Source organism: Cervus elaphus, chromosome 5 (genome assembly GCF_910594005.1).
Source record: "Cervus elaphus chromosome 5, mCerEla1.1, whole genome shotgun sequence".
Taxonomy (NCBI): domain Eukaryota; kingdom Metazoa; phylum Chordata; class Mammalia; order Artiodactyla; family Cervidae; genus Cervus; species Cervus elaphus.
Genome location: NC_057819.1, coordinates 18,068,708 through 18,083,431, shown reverse-complemented (window position 1 = coordinate 18,083,431; position 14,724 = coordinate 18,068,708). Strand labels below are relative to the sequence as shown.

The following is a 14,724-nucleotide window of genomic DNA, read 5'->3' as shown; positions in this document are numbered from 1 at the left end:
ACATTGCGGTTTATGTTGAACACCTGCTTTCCTCAGGGTAGACTGGAACTTCTGGAGTTTGGAAGGCACCCATGTGATCACCTCTCAAATAAAAACTTTGAGTGCTGAGTCTCTTAACAAGCTCTCCCCAAAAAAAAAAAAAACAACAAGCTCTCCCAGCAGATAACATTTCACGTGTGTTGTCACAACTTGCTGCTGGAGGAATTAAACAAGTCCTATGTGACTCCCATGGGAGAGGAATCTGAAAGCTTGTGCCTGATCTCCCCTGGACTTCAACTCATGTACCTTTTCCCTTTTCCCTTGTAAAAATCTTAGCCATGAGTGGAACTGTGTGTGGAGTCCTATGAGCCCTCCCAGTGAATCACTGAACCTGGAGTGATCTTGGGGCCCTCATTTGAAACTCTCCTTGGGATTCCCACTGATTTTAAAGACACAGGGAATTCCCTGATACTCCAATGGTCAGGACTCTATGGTTTCACTGCTGAGGCCCCAGGGTTCGATCCCTGGTCAGGGAACTGAGATCCCACAAGTTGTGTGGCATGGTAAGGCGAAAAAAAAAAAAAAAAAAAAGACCAAAGTGCCTTCCCGAGACCTACAGTCATTGCACAGGCTGTGACCTCTGGCTGTTTATCTGATCTCACCTGTCACTGGTCTCTGGTCTGGCCACATGGTCTCCATTAGCCCTCCATACTCAACATGTTCCTTCAACCACAGGCCCTTTGCACATGTGATTTTCTCTGTCAGGAATGCCATCTTGTCATTTTTCTTTGCCTCCTGCAGGAGGTCTCTCTCAAGCACCCCAGCTCCAGGAATCTGACCATGTACCTCCCCTGTTGCACTCACCCATGGCCCATACCTCCCGCAATAAAGACGGGTGCACCCATTTGTATAATGGAGTCTGCTTCCTCCCCAGCTTCTCATTAGGGGGCTGGGTGGGTGGGCCCCTGCTCATGCTACATTCTCCACAGCCCTCATGCCTGGAAGACTGCAGGTTCCCACTAAACATACCTGGAGGGTGGAACAAATCCCTCGAGCAAATCTCTCCTCCTGGGGGACTCCTGCACCCCAGCCGGTCACGTTCTCTTACCACCACCTCCCCACCCCCTAGTCCCCAGGGATTTGTGTTCTGAGGAATGCCTATTTTTAAAATCAGGGAAGTCTTTAAATAAGCGTAGCAGCTTTTCCTTCTCTAGGGTGGGGAGGAAGTTTGAGGTTCATGAAAATAACCACCGCGACGGCTGACTAGATTGTGGGGTGGGGGGGTTGCTGCTTGCAGACTGAGAAGCCTGACCAGCAGCCCAGGTGCCCCCAGAGATGCATTCTCCAACTTTCCTCTCCATTCCCTCTGGGTCAGAATCCCTCCTGCCTTGATGGAAGAGTCTGTTGACCTGGCAAAATGATCATGAGGCTGGGGAGGCGATGCGGGAGTTAGTATTTAAGGTAGTGCAAACTGCAGAGATTGGAACTATCGCCAAAGCACCTGCCATTTTCTGAGCTCTGTGCAGAAGCCCGTGGCAACACACAGCAACAACTTTATGAGGTGGAGATGGAATCCTCTTCATTTATAGGTGCGGAGACTGAGAACAGAGAGGCCAAGCAATCTGCCCCAGGCCACACAGCCAGTGAGATGTAGAGCTCAGATTCGGAGCCAGGCTGCCTGGCCCAGAATCCCCTCCCTCCCCCATGACCTCCACGAACACTGCTCTGGACTCAGCTGGTGAAGAAGGCCAGCACTGAGTCGGGAGTTCAGCCCGGTGTTACTCAACAAGAAACACATTTTATACCCTGCCACTTAGGACACGCTAACATATATACATTCTATAATCAACATTAAAGTTAATATGTGAGAGACTTAAGTTCTCCACTCTGTTCTATTTTTTAAAAGGCTGATTGAAGCCCATTAATGGATTTCAGGAATCACCAATGGGTTGAGTCTGAAACACATGGGTACAGCAGGACGTATTTTGTCTGCTTCCCTGGGGGAGGGAGAGGATAGCTGTTGGAAAGCTGGCAGTCCTGCCCCAAGTCTGTGATTTGGCCATGTTAACTGGGAAGCATAAGTCAGGCTGCTCTTTGTGTTTTGAAAGCATAGAAAGAAATGAAAGCATAGAAGGAAAAATATATAGTTACCCAGCTAGAAATTAGGGCCTATCACCAGTATGACTGAATCATCTGGGCCACCCCACCCCCCAACATCTTAGTGACGCTTCAGCTGTGGAAAAGATGAGATAAATAAGAGTTCAGGGCACCCCTCTTTCTTGCCCCACTGTGGCTCAGTCCTTGGAAGGAGGCCAGTGCAGCTGCAGTTTAACCAATGGCTCTCAGACCTGCTGCACATTGGAACCACTTGGATGCTTTAAAAAACAAACAAACAAACCCCAGTGCCTGGCTCCCAGGCCCCAAGACTGATTCAGTTGGCCTGGAGTGGCCTGGGTGGTTGGGATCTCCAGTGTGCAGTCAAGGTCAAGAACCAGCATCATGAATGAACCTGGTGCCCCCAAACACCTTATGAGAAAGGTGCCAAAGGGCCACAAGGATTTCTAAGCACACCCGGCAACCAGGTTGCCCAGATGTGGCTGGTGACAGGTGACTGAGCTGAGGACTAGGTCAGCTGATGGGCCGAAAACCCACTTGATCCTCATGACGGCGTCAGCAGTTCCTGTGTATTAGGATGGCATGCTGCTACGTGCTCTCCAGGCGCCATCTTGTTTGATCCTCACTGTTCCCATTTTACAAAAAAGGAAAAGGGAGGCTCAGAGAGGTGGGCAGGGGCAGGGAGGGCCTCTTAGGAGGGCAGCTGTCCAGAGCCTGCTGGGGGCCCCTTGTGATTAGAGCCGGCTACAGCAAATCAGGTCTGAACCATGGCTAAAAACCCCACCAGCTTCTCCTACAACAGAGCTATTTTGCTCCCTAAAGCTAGAGGGGATGGATGATTAAATAGCTCCTAAATGCAATCCTATTAAAATAATTTTTTAAAAACTTAATTAACTTCACTGGGGTAAATTATTAAAAGGAATGTGTTTTAGAACCAGTAAGAGGCTTATTTGCTCTAAGTGGTTCTGGTCCAATCTTCCCTAGCTGCCCAACAACGTGGCTGGGACCGCCCCTTGTTTTGGCCTCTGTATGATGAAAGACAGGCTCCCACCCCCAGGGGTCCCCTGAGGTGTGTCCCTAGTTCTGCATTCCAACACACTGCTTGCCCTGATGTTTCTGTATCTTCACCCCAACTCCTGCGACCTGTCCCTGCAGCCAGACCTCCTGACCCACCCGGATGCCCAAGTTTTACCTGCTGTCATTCACCCCAGTGAGCAGACCGTCACTCCACATCTATTTCTTTTAGTATTACTATTGTGAAAACATGAGGAAAAACAAATTGATAATTCCAACACACCAAATTTATCATCTACTTATCTACCCATCTCACTCTCTAATCTGTCTTTTACAATGATAATCAAAGGCTGCAGACAACTTTGTATCTCCCCCCCCCCACTACTTATATGCATCAGACTTATGCCTTTTTAATGGCCAAGGTTTATTAACCACAGAAGTCAGTGTTCTCATTATTGTATTTTCTGATTGTTCATTTTTAGCATCTTTACCACCAATTCAAAGGCCCCATTTTTGCACATGTCAACATTTCTGAAATCTGTCCTACAACCGCCCAGTGCCAGTGCTGGGTCACATTAGATCACAGTGAACAGGCGGGCCCTTTTCTCCTTCACAGCACATGAAATCATGATGCATTGACGGTCAAGGGCATCTTACAGACTAAGAAACACATATGTTTCTAAATTGTGCTGTAAATGATACTTTTGCCTTTCTGTGGGTTGTTTCCTTTCCCGTAAGTGAGATGACCAGGTTTGATTATGACCATTTTCATGACTCCTGATACACCCAGTCAAGTTTTTTTCCAGCAGTTGTGTGGGTTGATCCAACCCCTCGTGAGATGCAGCAGAGAGCCAGTTTCACCACAGCAAAACCATCATTGAGAATTTCCGCTTGCTTTTTTGTTTTGCCTCGTCGTAGGGAGCGATAAACAAAGGAAACTGTTTCATTTGCCTTTCTGTGAGTGGTAATCATAGCTGGAACTCAAGGAGCACCTGTTACTGGGTGGCAGGCACTAAGCTTACGATATCTTATCAAGAATTGCCACAACAATACGGAGGGTGATCGTCATCCTCTACTGGAAATGCCACCAAATTTCATTAATGCAAAGATGGACATTTCCCCCTTATTTCAACACTTCTGAGATCAGAATTGGTAGCATGTTGTAAGGGCCATTGGTCACTTCCCCCTCCCACACTATAAACAGCTTTAAATCAGAAATACTCTTACAATTAAAGAGGCCACCGATTTGACAAAATGCAAGATCATCACCATCGTCCCATAGTCCTCTGCCCCATTACTCTGCTGCTACCCTGAGCCTCTGGCGCTGCCCTGACAACTCCACCTGGCCAGGCCCCTAGAAACTCCAAGAGAACAGCTGAAACGGAAGCCAACATCTTTCCACCTTGCCCTACCTTTCACAACCAATGTCTCTTCAAATCGAACAAGCCTGTGTCCCAGATATCAAGGACAGAATTTATTAGTCCCACTCTGGACAGCCACACAATACAGGAGGCAGAGCATTCGCTTTGCCATCAGGCTAGGTTGGAAGCCCATTTCTGCCACTTCCTGTTTGATCTTGAGCAAGTAGCTTTCCTTCTCTGTTTCCAAGTATCTCTACCTGTAAAATAAATGGTCGGGAGGAGTCCTGATGAGCTCAGTATTGTCCTCGCATTCTGAGACCATTGTCTCCTCAACTTCTCTGGATGAGCCTTCAGGAACAAGGGTGATAACTTGGCCCCATTTTCCAGATAAGGAAACTGAGGCTCAGAGAAGTGAGGGTGTGACCAAAGGATAGAGGGCTATTAAAATGCAGACCTGGGCTTTGAACAGTCTGTTTTTGATTTTGAGGCTATCTTGAGGTTCCTCCCGTAGCTTTCACCTCTGTGACTTTAAACACTTTGGTATGGTGCAAGCACCCTGAACACGTGTTTTCCCTCCATCCTGTTAGAAACGTCAAACAATTATCTTCTCAAGGCTGGGAGGTCCATTAACTATGCTAGTCCACCTGAATTAATTTACCTTTTCATTCCAGGCAGCCATCTTTCTGTCTTCTCAGGATCTGGAAAATAAGAAAACATTTGTCCAGATCTGTCATCCTGCCAGCATTTGCCTTAGTATGTGTTTTCCAACACTTTCTTACAAACTATTTTTAACTTGCTTAAGTTAATAGTGTCTGAAAACAGTAAATAGTAAAGTTCAAGCCATATGTAGAAGGATGACCTCCTGAGTATATACCCAAAGAACTGAAAACAGGAACTCAAATACATGCACACAAATATTCACAGCCAAAAGATGGAAACAATCCATGCCCATTATCATATGAATGGATAAGTAAAAGATGTTATATCTATACAATGAAGTGTTATCCAGCCATAAAAAGAAATGAAGTACTTTTGCAATACATACAAATTATCGAATCATTATGTTGTACATCTGAAACTAAGTTGTATGTCAATTATATCTTAACAAAAAAGAAAGAAGATACGAAGTACTGACACATGCTACAACATGAATGAACCTCTAAAACACTATGTTAAGTTAAAGAAGCCAGACACAAAATGTCACATATTACATGGTTCCACTGATGTGTAATATCCAGAATATGCAAATCTATACAGACAGAAGGCAGACTGGTGGTGGCCCAGAACTGGGGGAGAGGGGAACAGGAGAGTGACTGCCTAATGGGGACACAGTTTCCCTTTGACGTGATGAGAATATTCTGGAACTGGATGGAGGTGGTAGGTGTACTACATCAGGAATGTATTAAATGATACTGAACTGCTCACTTTAAAACTTAATTTTTAAAAAATTTAATTAGATGTGCATTTCACTCCAATTAGGAACCAGGCAGACATATGTTAGTGTTGAGATTGCTCTGGAAAGCAGCAAGGAATCTAACTAAATGTTCACCCCTGAGGGTCTGGTCAAGTCAGTCACAGTACATCTATGGTACATCCAGTACTGTTAAATGTCCATAGGTGGATGAGGAAAGATGTGAGGAATATAACAAGTCTCCCATTACTTTGTAGCATAATATGATCCCATCCATGTGAAAAGATGATATATGCATTAAAAAAAATCTGTTAGGGATGGAGCTGAATTCTTCACAGTGGTTACTGCTGGAGATTTGAGGGTGTGGTGGGTATTCTCTCTCTCTTGGCTTCTTTCTGAAAGGTCTGAACTTTTACAATGACTATGTGTGACTTCTTAAAGCTTATTTTTAATGTAGGTGACATATACAGCAAAAAAATTAGACACAAAAAGATATACTATGATAAGTCTTTCTATTCCTCGTCTTCCCAGAAACATCCTCTCCTATCAATTTCCCATGTAGCCTTTGGAGGTATTCTATGTCTTCCCAAGCACAGTCTTATTTATTCTTTTTTCCCCTTTAAATGTGAGCTCTCACACAGCTCTGAATCTTGTTTATTTCCCTTTAGGGTGTGGGAGGCTGAAGGATGCCCTGCCCAAAGATGCACGGTCCAAATTCCCAGAACCTGTGAATGTGCCCATTTACATGGCAAAAGGAACTCTGCAAGCGTAAGGAGATGAAGGACGTCAAGATGGGGCATTATCCAGGTGGACCCAGTGTGATCAGAAGGGTCTTCACAAGTAGAGTCAGAGGACCAGAAGAGGAGGAGATGTGATGACAGAAGCAGGGACTGGAGTCAGAGTGAGATTTGATGTTATGCTGCGTTGAAGATTGAGGGAATGGGGTTATGAGTAAAAACAAAATAAGATATAATGGATAGCTTGTGGGAAGACGCTGTGTAGCACAGGGAGCTCACCTAGAAGAGTGAAATTGGCAGGTGTATGTATACACATAGCTGATTCGTGTTATACAGCAGACACTAACACCGCAAACTAAGTGCGAAGCAATTATACTCCAATTAAAAATCTAAAAAATAAGTAAGGGCAGCCTCTGGAATTTGGTAAAGGCAAGGAAACAGATTCCCCTCTAGGAGCCTCCAGAAGCAACAGAGCTCTGCCAAGACCTTGATCTCGCCATATCGTGACTGATTTGGGGCGAGAGACCCCTAGAACTGTAAGATAATAAATTTCTGTTCTTTTAAGCCATCAGATTTTCGATCCTTTGTTACAGTGGCCACAGGAGACTAACACAGTGAGCCAGAGACGGTCTTTCACAGGATGTTCTAGAGCAAATGCAGCCTTTGGGTGACTGCGCGGGATTCCCCTGAGGGAGTGTGTGTAGTTCCCACTAGCAACCAACATTTAGATTGCTTCCCAATCTTTTGCTGCCCCAGCATTTCAATGAATAACCTTATACGTTGTGTCACGCAGTCATTTCCAACTCTTTGCAACCCCGTGGACTGTAGCCCACCAGGCTGCTCTGTCCATGGGTTTCTCCGGGCAAGAACACTGGAGTGGGTTGCCACTTTCTTCTCTGAGGGATCTTCCCAACCCAGGGATCAAACCCTGGTCTCCAGCATTGGCAGGCGGATTCTTTACCATCTGAGCCACCAGGGAAGTGCCTATATGTCATGTACTCCTTTTATAACTTAAAAAATATTAACATTTTGAAAAAAAAATCACGAAGACTTAAAAAAATAAAATAAAAAAGAGTTATTTCTCTCCCCACGGTAGCATGCTCAGGGCACAAGGGACTCTCGGTTTCTTGCTGGTTGACTGGCAGAGCAGCCTCTGCAGTCAGCACAGCTCACCTGGGTGTGTTCCTGTTCCAGCCCCTGGGGGTTCTCACCCTGCTCATGAGATGGGGCTCAAGTGGAACCACCATCACAAGTGAAGGTGAAGGGAAAAATTCAGGTGCCCTGGAGATTTCCTTCCTCCGCAGGACAGGAAACAGAACTAGCGCATGCATAGAAAAACACCCAGATTCACTCATTCAAGCAACGGAAAATTTAAACGTGCCATGACCTCCCCATTATACTAGACAAAATAAAAATGAGAAAAAAAAAAAAAAGCCCCATGCTCAGGGGACTGCAGGGAAACTTGCACATACTGCTGGGGATAATTTTTCTAAACAGCCACCTGGTAATAAGTAGTGTATGCCTTTAGGATGACCCTTGACTGGAACACACCAGTTTGGAGACTATGACTCAAAAATCATTTGAACCTGAAATTATCACAACATTGTTAACTGGTTATACTCCAATATAAAATAAAGTTAAAAAGAAATTTGAAAGCAAGAAAAAAAAGTGCAATTTGGATCACACTGTTTTAAGTAAAGTTGGAAAATGGCTAGAACCTGATAACAGCAGCAAGGTCCCATGATAGGGAAAAGCTGAAGAAGGCAGTAGGAGGAATGACAATTCTGAGGCTTGTGTAGAAATGTAGAAAGAAGGTTGTTAAGCAACGAGAAGCAGAACTATAATGGTTGCGCACACTGCCTGCAATTGTACAGTTATCAGAACTTCTACTCAGTGCAAGGGGCTTTCCAGGTGGCTCAGTGGTAAAGAATCTGCCTGCCAATGGAGGAGACACAGGTTTGATCCCTGGGTCAGGAAGATCCCCTGCAGAAAGGAATGGCAACCCACTCCAGTATTCTTGCCTGGAGAAATCCATGGACAGAGGACCCTGGTGGGCTACAGTCCATGGGGTCACAAAGAGTCAGACATGACTTAGCAACTAAACAACAACGACAACTCAGTGCAAGGCATGGCCCTGGCTTCTGGGGAATCCTAAGTGAAGAGACAAGAAAAAGGTCTGGGCCCTGGTAAACTGACATTTTAGCCAAGAAACACATAAATAAGGTAACATCACTTGGAAGGAAGAACAGTAATGCAACAAAGGGCAAGCAAAGAGTGGCTCCTGCAGGTTGGGGTGGGCAGGGAAGGCTTCCAAGTAGGTGACTTTCATGGTGGTCTCTGAGTTGCAAGTACGTCCCAAGAAGATGGAAGGGATGAGTGTTACCAGGAGAAGGAAGGGTATGTGCACAGACCCTGAGAGAGCTTTTCGTATGTCCAAGGAAGGAAGAGGACACCAGTATGGCTGCAGTGAGCAGAGGAATGAGAAGAGTCAGGAATCAATCAAGGCCCAGCTGTGCAGAGATTTCAGAAGACAGTGCTGAGGGTCTGTGGGTGAAGGTGGGGATGCAGAGGAGTGACCAGATTCACAATATGCTGAGGCGTAGGACCTGCGGCTGGCTGAGATGGAGGGGATTAAGAAAAGAGCAGGTTTTGGAGTAAGAATACCCTAGGCCTTCCTCCTTCTTGCTAAGCTGGTGCTGAGGGCGGGATCGGGGACTACAGGGTAGTTCTGGAATTGTGCAAGCCTCAGCCTGAAGATTTTCAAAACCCTGTCCCTGCTGGCCTTTCCTTCCAAGTCAGAGAGGAAGGTGTCATGGTCCCCAGCCTTGGTCTTACTCAAGAAGCTTTCAGCTGCTGGTGCGGCTGCCGAAAACACTGCAGATCTCACATAGCTCTGAGCGACTTGGGGTTGCAGGACAGAGAAGTGCTCTCAGACGGGCAGAGACAGGTGGAGACAGGGCCCAGCCTGAGTCAGGCACCGGGCTAGGCCTTCACACCAACCATCTCATTTAGTCTCCTCAGCAAGGTTCTGAGGCAGGTACCAAGCTTAATCCCGAGGTTAAGGATAAGCAAAGGAAAAAGACAAGGAAACTGAGGCATGGAAAATTGAAGTCCCATCGCTAAACCTGCAAAGCGCCCTGTGCCCAGCGCCGGTGCTGGTACAAGCCTGGGAGTTTCTGGACCAGGGGGCTACACCATGCCTCCTCTCTGGAGTTTAACCTGGCCCCCAAAGCACTGTTCTTATTCCTTGGCACCCCCTACCCAGCTGAAGGATTTGCTGTCCACAAAGTTCTTTTTGCAGTGATAAGCAGGTAGGCTCACCCTGGCCTCTTCCCCTATTCCCAGCACTGGTCTCTCCCTGCCGTTTCCCAAGGGTGTAGGACCCAGGCAGGGCAGGCCTGATGAGTAAGAGGACTTAGGTGTTCACACCGACCTGGGTGAGTTCCGGTTCTGCCTCTGTGGGCGGTGTGACCCCCTGGCGAGTAGCTTGGCTTCCTTGAGTCTTGGTATCTTCACCTGTAAGAGGGAGACAAGGATGGTACCTAGCTCACCTGTTGCTGCTGCTTCATGGCATGTGAGGAAGTGAACGCACCTGGCCCAGGGAATCACTCCATACAAAAGGGTAGCTTTCGTCCACACCCTCGTTTTCAAGGTGAGGTGCACGCTTTGTCTCCTGTCCTTCCCCTCTGTAGGGGGCCCCTGGGTTATCACTGCCTGCCCGCGTTGCCCTGAGCTGGGAAACGCTAGAACCGAGGGCAACCGGGCACCCTTGGGATCCCGCGGGGGGTCCCTGGGAGGCTCGGCTCGGGCTGGGAGGGCTCGAAAAAGGGTCACGCGCCCCGGGCCAGCCCCGGAGCACTTACCCTGCGCCCGGCCTGCCCGCGGCCACCGCAGCAACTGCGAGCTCGGCGTCTGCAGGGCCGCCCCGCCCGCTCCTCCTCCCGCTCCTTCCTCCCGCCCCCTCCTGCCGCCCGCCCTCTAATAACTCAGTCCGCGGCTGGCGGGGAGCTCCGGCCCGGCTCTCGGCCCCCTTGCCCTCGTTTTTGCCTGTCTGTCAGTCTCCCCGCTGGTCTCTGCGCCCCCCTCCACCCCCCTCCCCGCTCCTCAGGCCCGAGCCTGGCCTGGCCCTCCTGCAATCCCGCAGACGGACAAAGGTCCCGCCCGTGGGAGCCAATCGCGAATCACGAGAATCCTGGCCCCGGAGACCCTAAGGGGAGGGGCAGGAGGAGGGAGCCACTTCCTTCCTCCGACAGGGATGTATTGCCCGCGGGTCCACCCCTTCCCCACCACACACTCGGTGAAGCCCGGCTGGCTCCGGTTCGCTCCCTCCAATCCCCACTCCCCAATTCCTGATTACTTAAGCGTTAGCTGAGTGTCCCCTGCACAGTATCTGTAGGCAGGGGGTGGAAGGTGGGCAGAATGCCCTAAGCGGGTGGCCAACTTCGGAGCTGTCAGAAAGCCCCTGGACTGGGGGAGTGGATGAGGCTGGAGGTGAAGAGGAGGTGCTGGCATTGACAAGAGGGAGGAGCCTTCCGGCCTGGAGGCAGAGCGCACCCTTGCTTTGTGACTAGTGCTCACCCCCTGGCTCAGCTGCACCATTCCTCCCCTGCGCGCCCTCCCTCTCCCAGACTTCCCCAGGACTCTGTCTAGACCTTCTTTCTGGAATGATTCACACTGGTCTCAGTTACTCCGTTAGCCTCCATCTTCCCCCAAAGTATCACTGGTCCCAAACTTCCAAGACCTGAAGGCATCTGTCTTCTACACACCTCCCTGCTCCTGGTTTAGTTGGTGAGGGGGGGCAGTCACAACTCCCTGGAGTTGTACCGTTAGTAGGTTTCTGTGGCCACTGTAACAAGTTACCACAAACCTAGTGGCTTAACATAACACAAGGATAACACTTAAAACAGCAAAGCACTGGAGGTCAGAGGTCCAGGCCGGTCAAGGTGTTGTCAGGGCTGCGTTGTATTTCTTCTGAAAACTTGAGCCGGGTTTGGGGCTGGATCCATTCCTTGCCTTTTCCAGCTGCTTTGCATTCCTCAGCTGCTGGCTAATCACCCTGACCTCTTCTTTCACCATCACATCTCTTCTCTACATCTGACCCTTTCCCTCCCTCTTAAAAGGACCTTTGTGATTATACTGGGCCAATCTGATATACTGAACAATCGATAGTCTCAAGATCCTTGACTTAATCACGTCTACAAAGTTCTTTTGCCATGTAAGGTAGCATTTGTACAGGTTCTAAGGATTCAGTGTGCTGCTGAGCACAGAGATACTCTTTCCATTATCCTCTGTTGAGTCTGCTCTTCCCAATCCTGTCTCCTGCGGGCTTTCTTAAAACAGTTCAGTTTGATCTGACTTCTCAGTTCCATTTTCTTACTACAGGAGAGCCATCCTGGTCTCTGGGGCGTAGTCTGGCCCGTTCTAAACTTCCACTTTGTATTTTATTAGAAACTCCCTTCCCACCCCCAGGGCCAGCTAGATGGAGTGGAGAGGGTGTGGGGACTGTGCTTCCCAGCCCCGCCCACCCCTGTGTTCACTCCCTGAGGGTCCAGGAAGGGAAGAGGGTGAGGGGACAGGTTAGGGTGCCTCCCACCTCAAAGCTGCAATCCTCTTTTGGTTGGCTTTAACAACTAGTCCTGACTACCGTTTTAAGCCAGAACAGACAGCTGGTGGTCTTGACAGGCCCCACCAAGTCCAGGCTCAAATGCTGCCCCTGGCTCGACGCTCTGGCTGACCCCTGCTGGAGGCTCCACTCATTAATGTTCTCATGTGTTGCCTTGTTGACCCAAGCTGGAAAAGCCTGTAGCTGCCAACCTGACCTATGTCCTGGAGGCTGGGGCCACCAGCAGGGACCTATTTCCATACTTCTTTTAGGAATCAGGATCCTGAGGGAGCTGGTCAGCAAGTAAGGAGGATTTAGTAATATTCTCAATACTGCTATCTTCACTGGAATCCCTCGACTACTTGGTCTTCTCAGTGGACAGGAGAAGATCTCAATTGTGTTAACATCTTTAGCAGAGAGTCTGGCATGTAGCAGGTGTTTTACATTCCATTATGTAAACCAGGTCTCCTGCATTGCAGGCAGAGTCTTCACCGTCTGAACCACCAGGGAAGTCCGATTATGCAATAGCATAAATTAACACATGAGTATTGAGCATAATACAGTATGGCTATCCACCATCTCTGCTTCTAATCAGCACTGTACTGAAGATCCCAGCTAATGCGATAGGACAGGGAACATGAGGTACAAAGACTGAAAAGAGAAAACTGAGTATTTGCAATCAATGTGACTATCAGGAAAATCCATGAGACTCAACAGATTGGCACTGGACACAGATTGTGTGCCACGGCTTTTCTAGATAATATTAGATGAAGGAGCAGCCCTGTTCTCTGAGAGCTCCTATCTAAGTAGTTGAGGAGGTGAGGCCAATAGTCCTTAGTACAGTCACCTGCAGTCCACAGAAAGAATCTAAGAAGTCCATAAACTTGGATAAGCAAAAGATTCAGTTCAGTTCAGTCGCTCAGTCATGTCCGACTCTTTGTGACCCCATGAACCGCAGCACGCCAGGCCTCCCTGTCCATCACCAAGTCCCAGAGTCCATCCAAACCCATGTCCATTCAGTCGGTGATTCCATCCAACCATCTCATCTTCTGTCGTCCCCTTCTCCTCCTGCCCTCAATCTTTCCCAGCAGCAGGGTCTTTTTAAATGAGTCAGTTCTTCGCATCAGGTGGCCAAAGTATTGGAGTTTCATCTTCAACAGCAGCCCTTTCTTTTTTTCTTTTTTTTTTTTAACAGCAGCCCTTTCAATGAACACCCAGGGCTGACTTCCTTTAGGATGGACTGGTTAGATCTCCTTGCAGTACAAGGGATTCTCAAGAGTCTTCTCCAACACCACAGTTCAAAACCATCAATTCTTCGGCACTCAGCTTTCTTTATAGTCCAGCTCTCACATCCATACATGACCACTGGAAAAACCATAGCCTTGACTAGATGGACCTTTGTTGACAAAGTGACATCTCTGCTTTTTAATATGCTATCTAGGTTGGTCATAACTTTCCTTCCAAGAAGTAAGCGTCTTTTAATTTCATGGCTGCAATCACCATCTGCAGTGATTTTGCAAAAGGTTACATCTTCATTTTCATTCATCTCTAACTTAATTTTAGTACTTCCTTCAGTTATGAATGTAGGTAACAAACCAGTTATAGTAGCAGCACCCATGATTTTGCAGTCAGTTAAAATCACAGATGTGTCTACATTACAACAGAGTATTTGTAGATATCTCAAAAAAAAAGTTATACTCACCACTACTTCAAAATTACAGTAGTTTTTAAACTACTTCTTAGTTCTCATAGTTTAATGTGCTAACAAAGAATTTCATATATTATCACCATTAGAAAAAATAAATGCATTTCAAGGTAACTGGGTTCTTTGTAATATGATGTGTTCTATTTCACTCATTTAAAAACTCCCCTGAGAGAAGGACTCAAGTTACAAAAGAGATCAGAAACTCCTGCCTTAAAGGAAGGATGTGTTCTCTGGTTTGGGTGATGCTGATATGGTTCTCTTTCACAAGGGAGCCCCCCGCCCCCATCCTTCACATTTCTTATCAAGCAGTAAGGCCCAGCTTGCTCAAGTATGTGTCAGTCATTGCCCCAGGAGCTTTCTGGTTATCATGCCTTTTGAACTTCATGGGGCATTTTGAGGAAGCTCTAAACTTTGGGTCTAGCCTGCTTGTGCAGGAGAGCTTGTCCCAGGAGAGCTGCGACAGTGCCAATTCTGGTTTTTCCCAGTAGGAAGAGAGGCTATCTCTGTTGGTTTTGGTTCCTCCAGCGCAGTGTTTCAGCTGATGCAGCTGACCACTTCCCTTCCTAGGGGAAAAGCCAGGCTCAAGGAGAAGGTACAAAAATGGAAAGGAGGAGAATCTGCCAGGGCTGGGTAGGGGCTGTTTCGATTTCTCAGAGTTACAACTGCTGTCTGGGTCAAGAGTCTCCTTTTCCAGCAGATATGACTCATCCACAGTGGTGACAGCCACACAGGATAACTACCTATATATGATAGGTGCAGGTACCATGTAAGATGATGTAGCTGCATTAGAAGGTCATGGC

General features: G+C 47.7%; 1 protein-coding gene and 1 long non-coding RNA gene across 3 annotated transcripts in view; both read right to left on the bottom strand.

The window, feature by feature from the left end:
* Positions 1-10,770, bottom strand: part of HVCN1 (hydrogen voltage gated channel 1) — a 32,715-nt gene extending 21,945 nt beyond the window's left edge. The window contains exons 1-3 of one of the 2 annotated variants that reach the window (XM_043901865.1): positions 10,210-10,770; positions 10,051-10,133; positions 5,128-5,167 (exon numbers count right to left, since the gene is read on the bottom strand). In XM_043901865.1, coding sequence (XP_043757800.1) covers positions 5,128-5,148 — 21 coding nt within the window. In that variant the 5' untranslated portion in view covers positions 5,149-5,167; positions 10,051-10,133; positions 10,210-10,770. The remainder of the gene's footprint in view (positions 1-5,127; positions 5,168-10,050; positions 10,134-10,209) is intronic. The other variant, XM_043901864.1, reaches the window with a different exon arrangement.
* On the bottom strand, positions 4,564-5,120 carry LOC122693904. The gene is made up of 2 exons (XR_006341062.1): positions 4,924-5,120; positions 4,564-4,726 (listed from the first exon to the last, which is right to left on the bottom strand). It is a non-coding gene; the product is annotated as an uncharacterized LOC122693904 (long non-coding RNA).
* Positions 10,771-14,724: the final 3,954 nt, after the last annotated feature.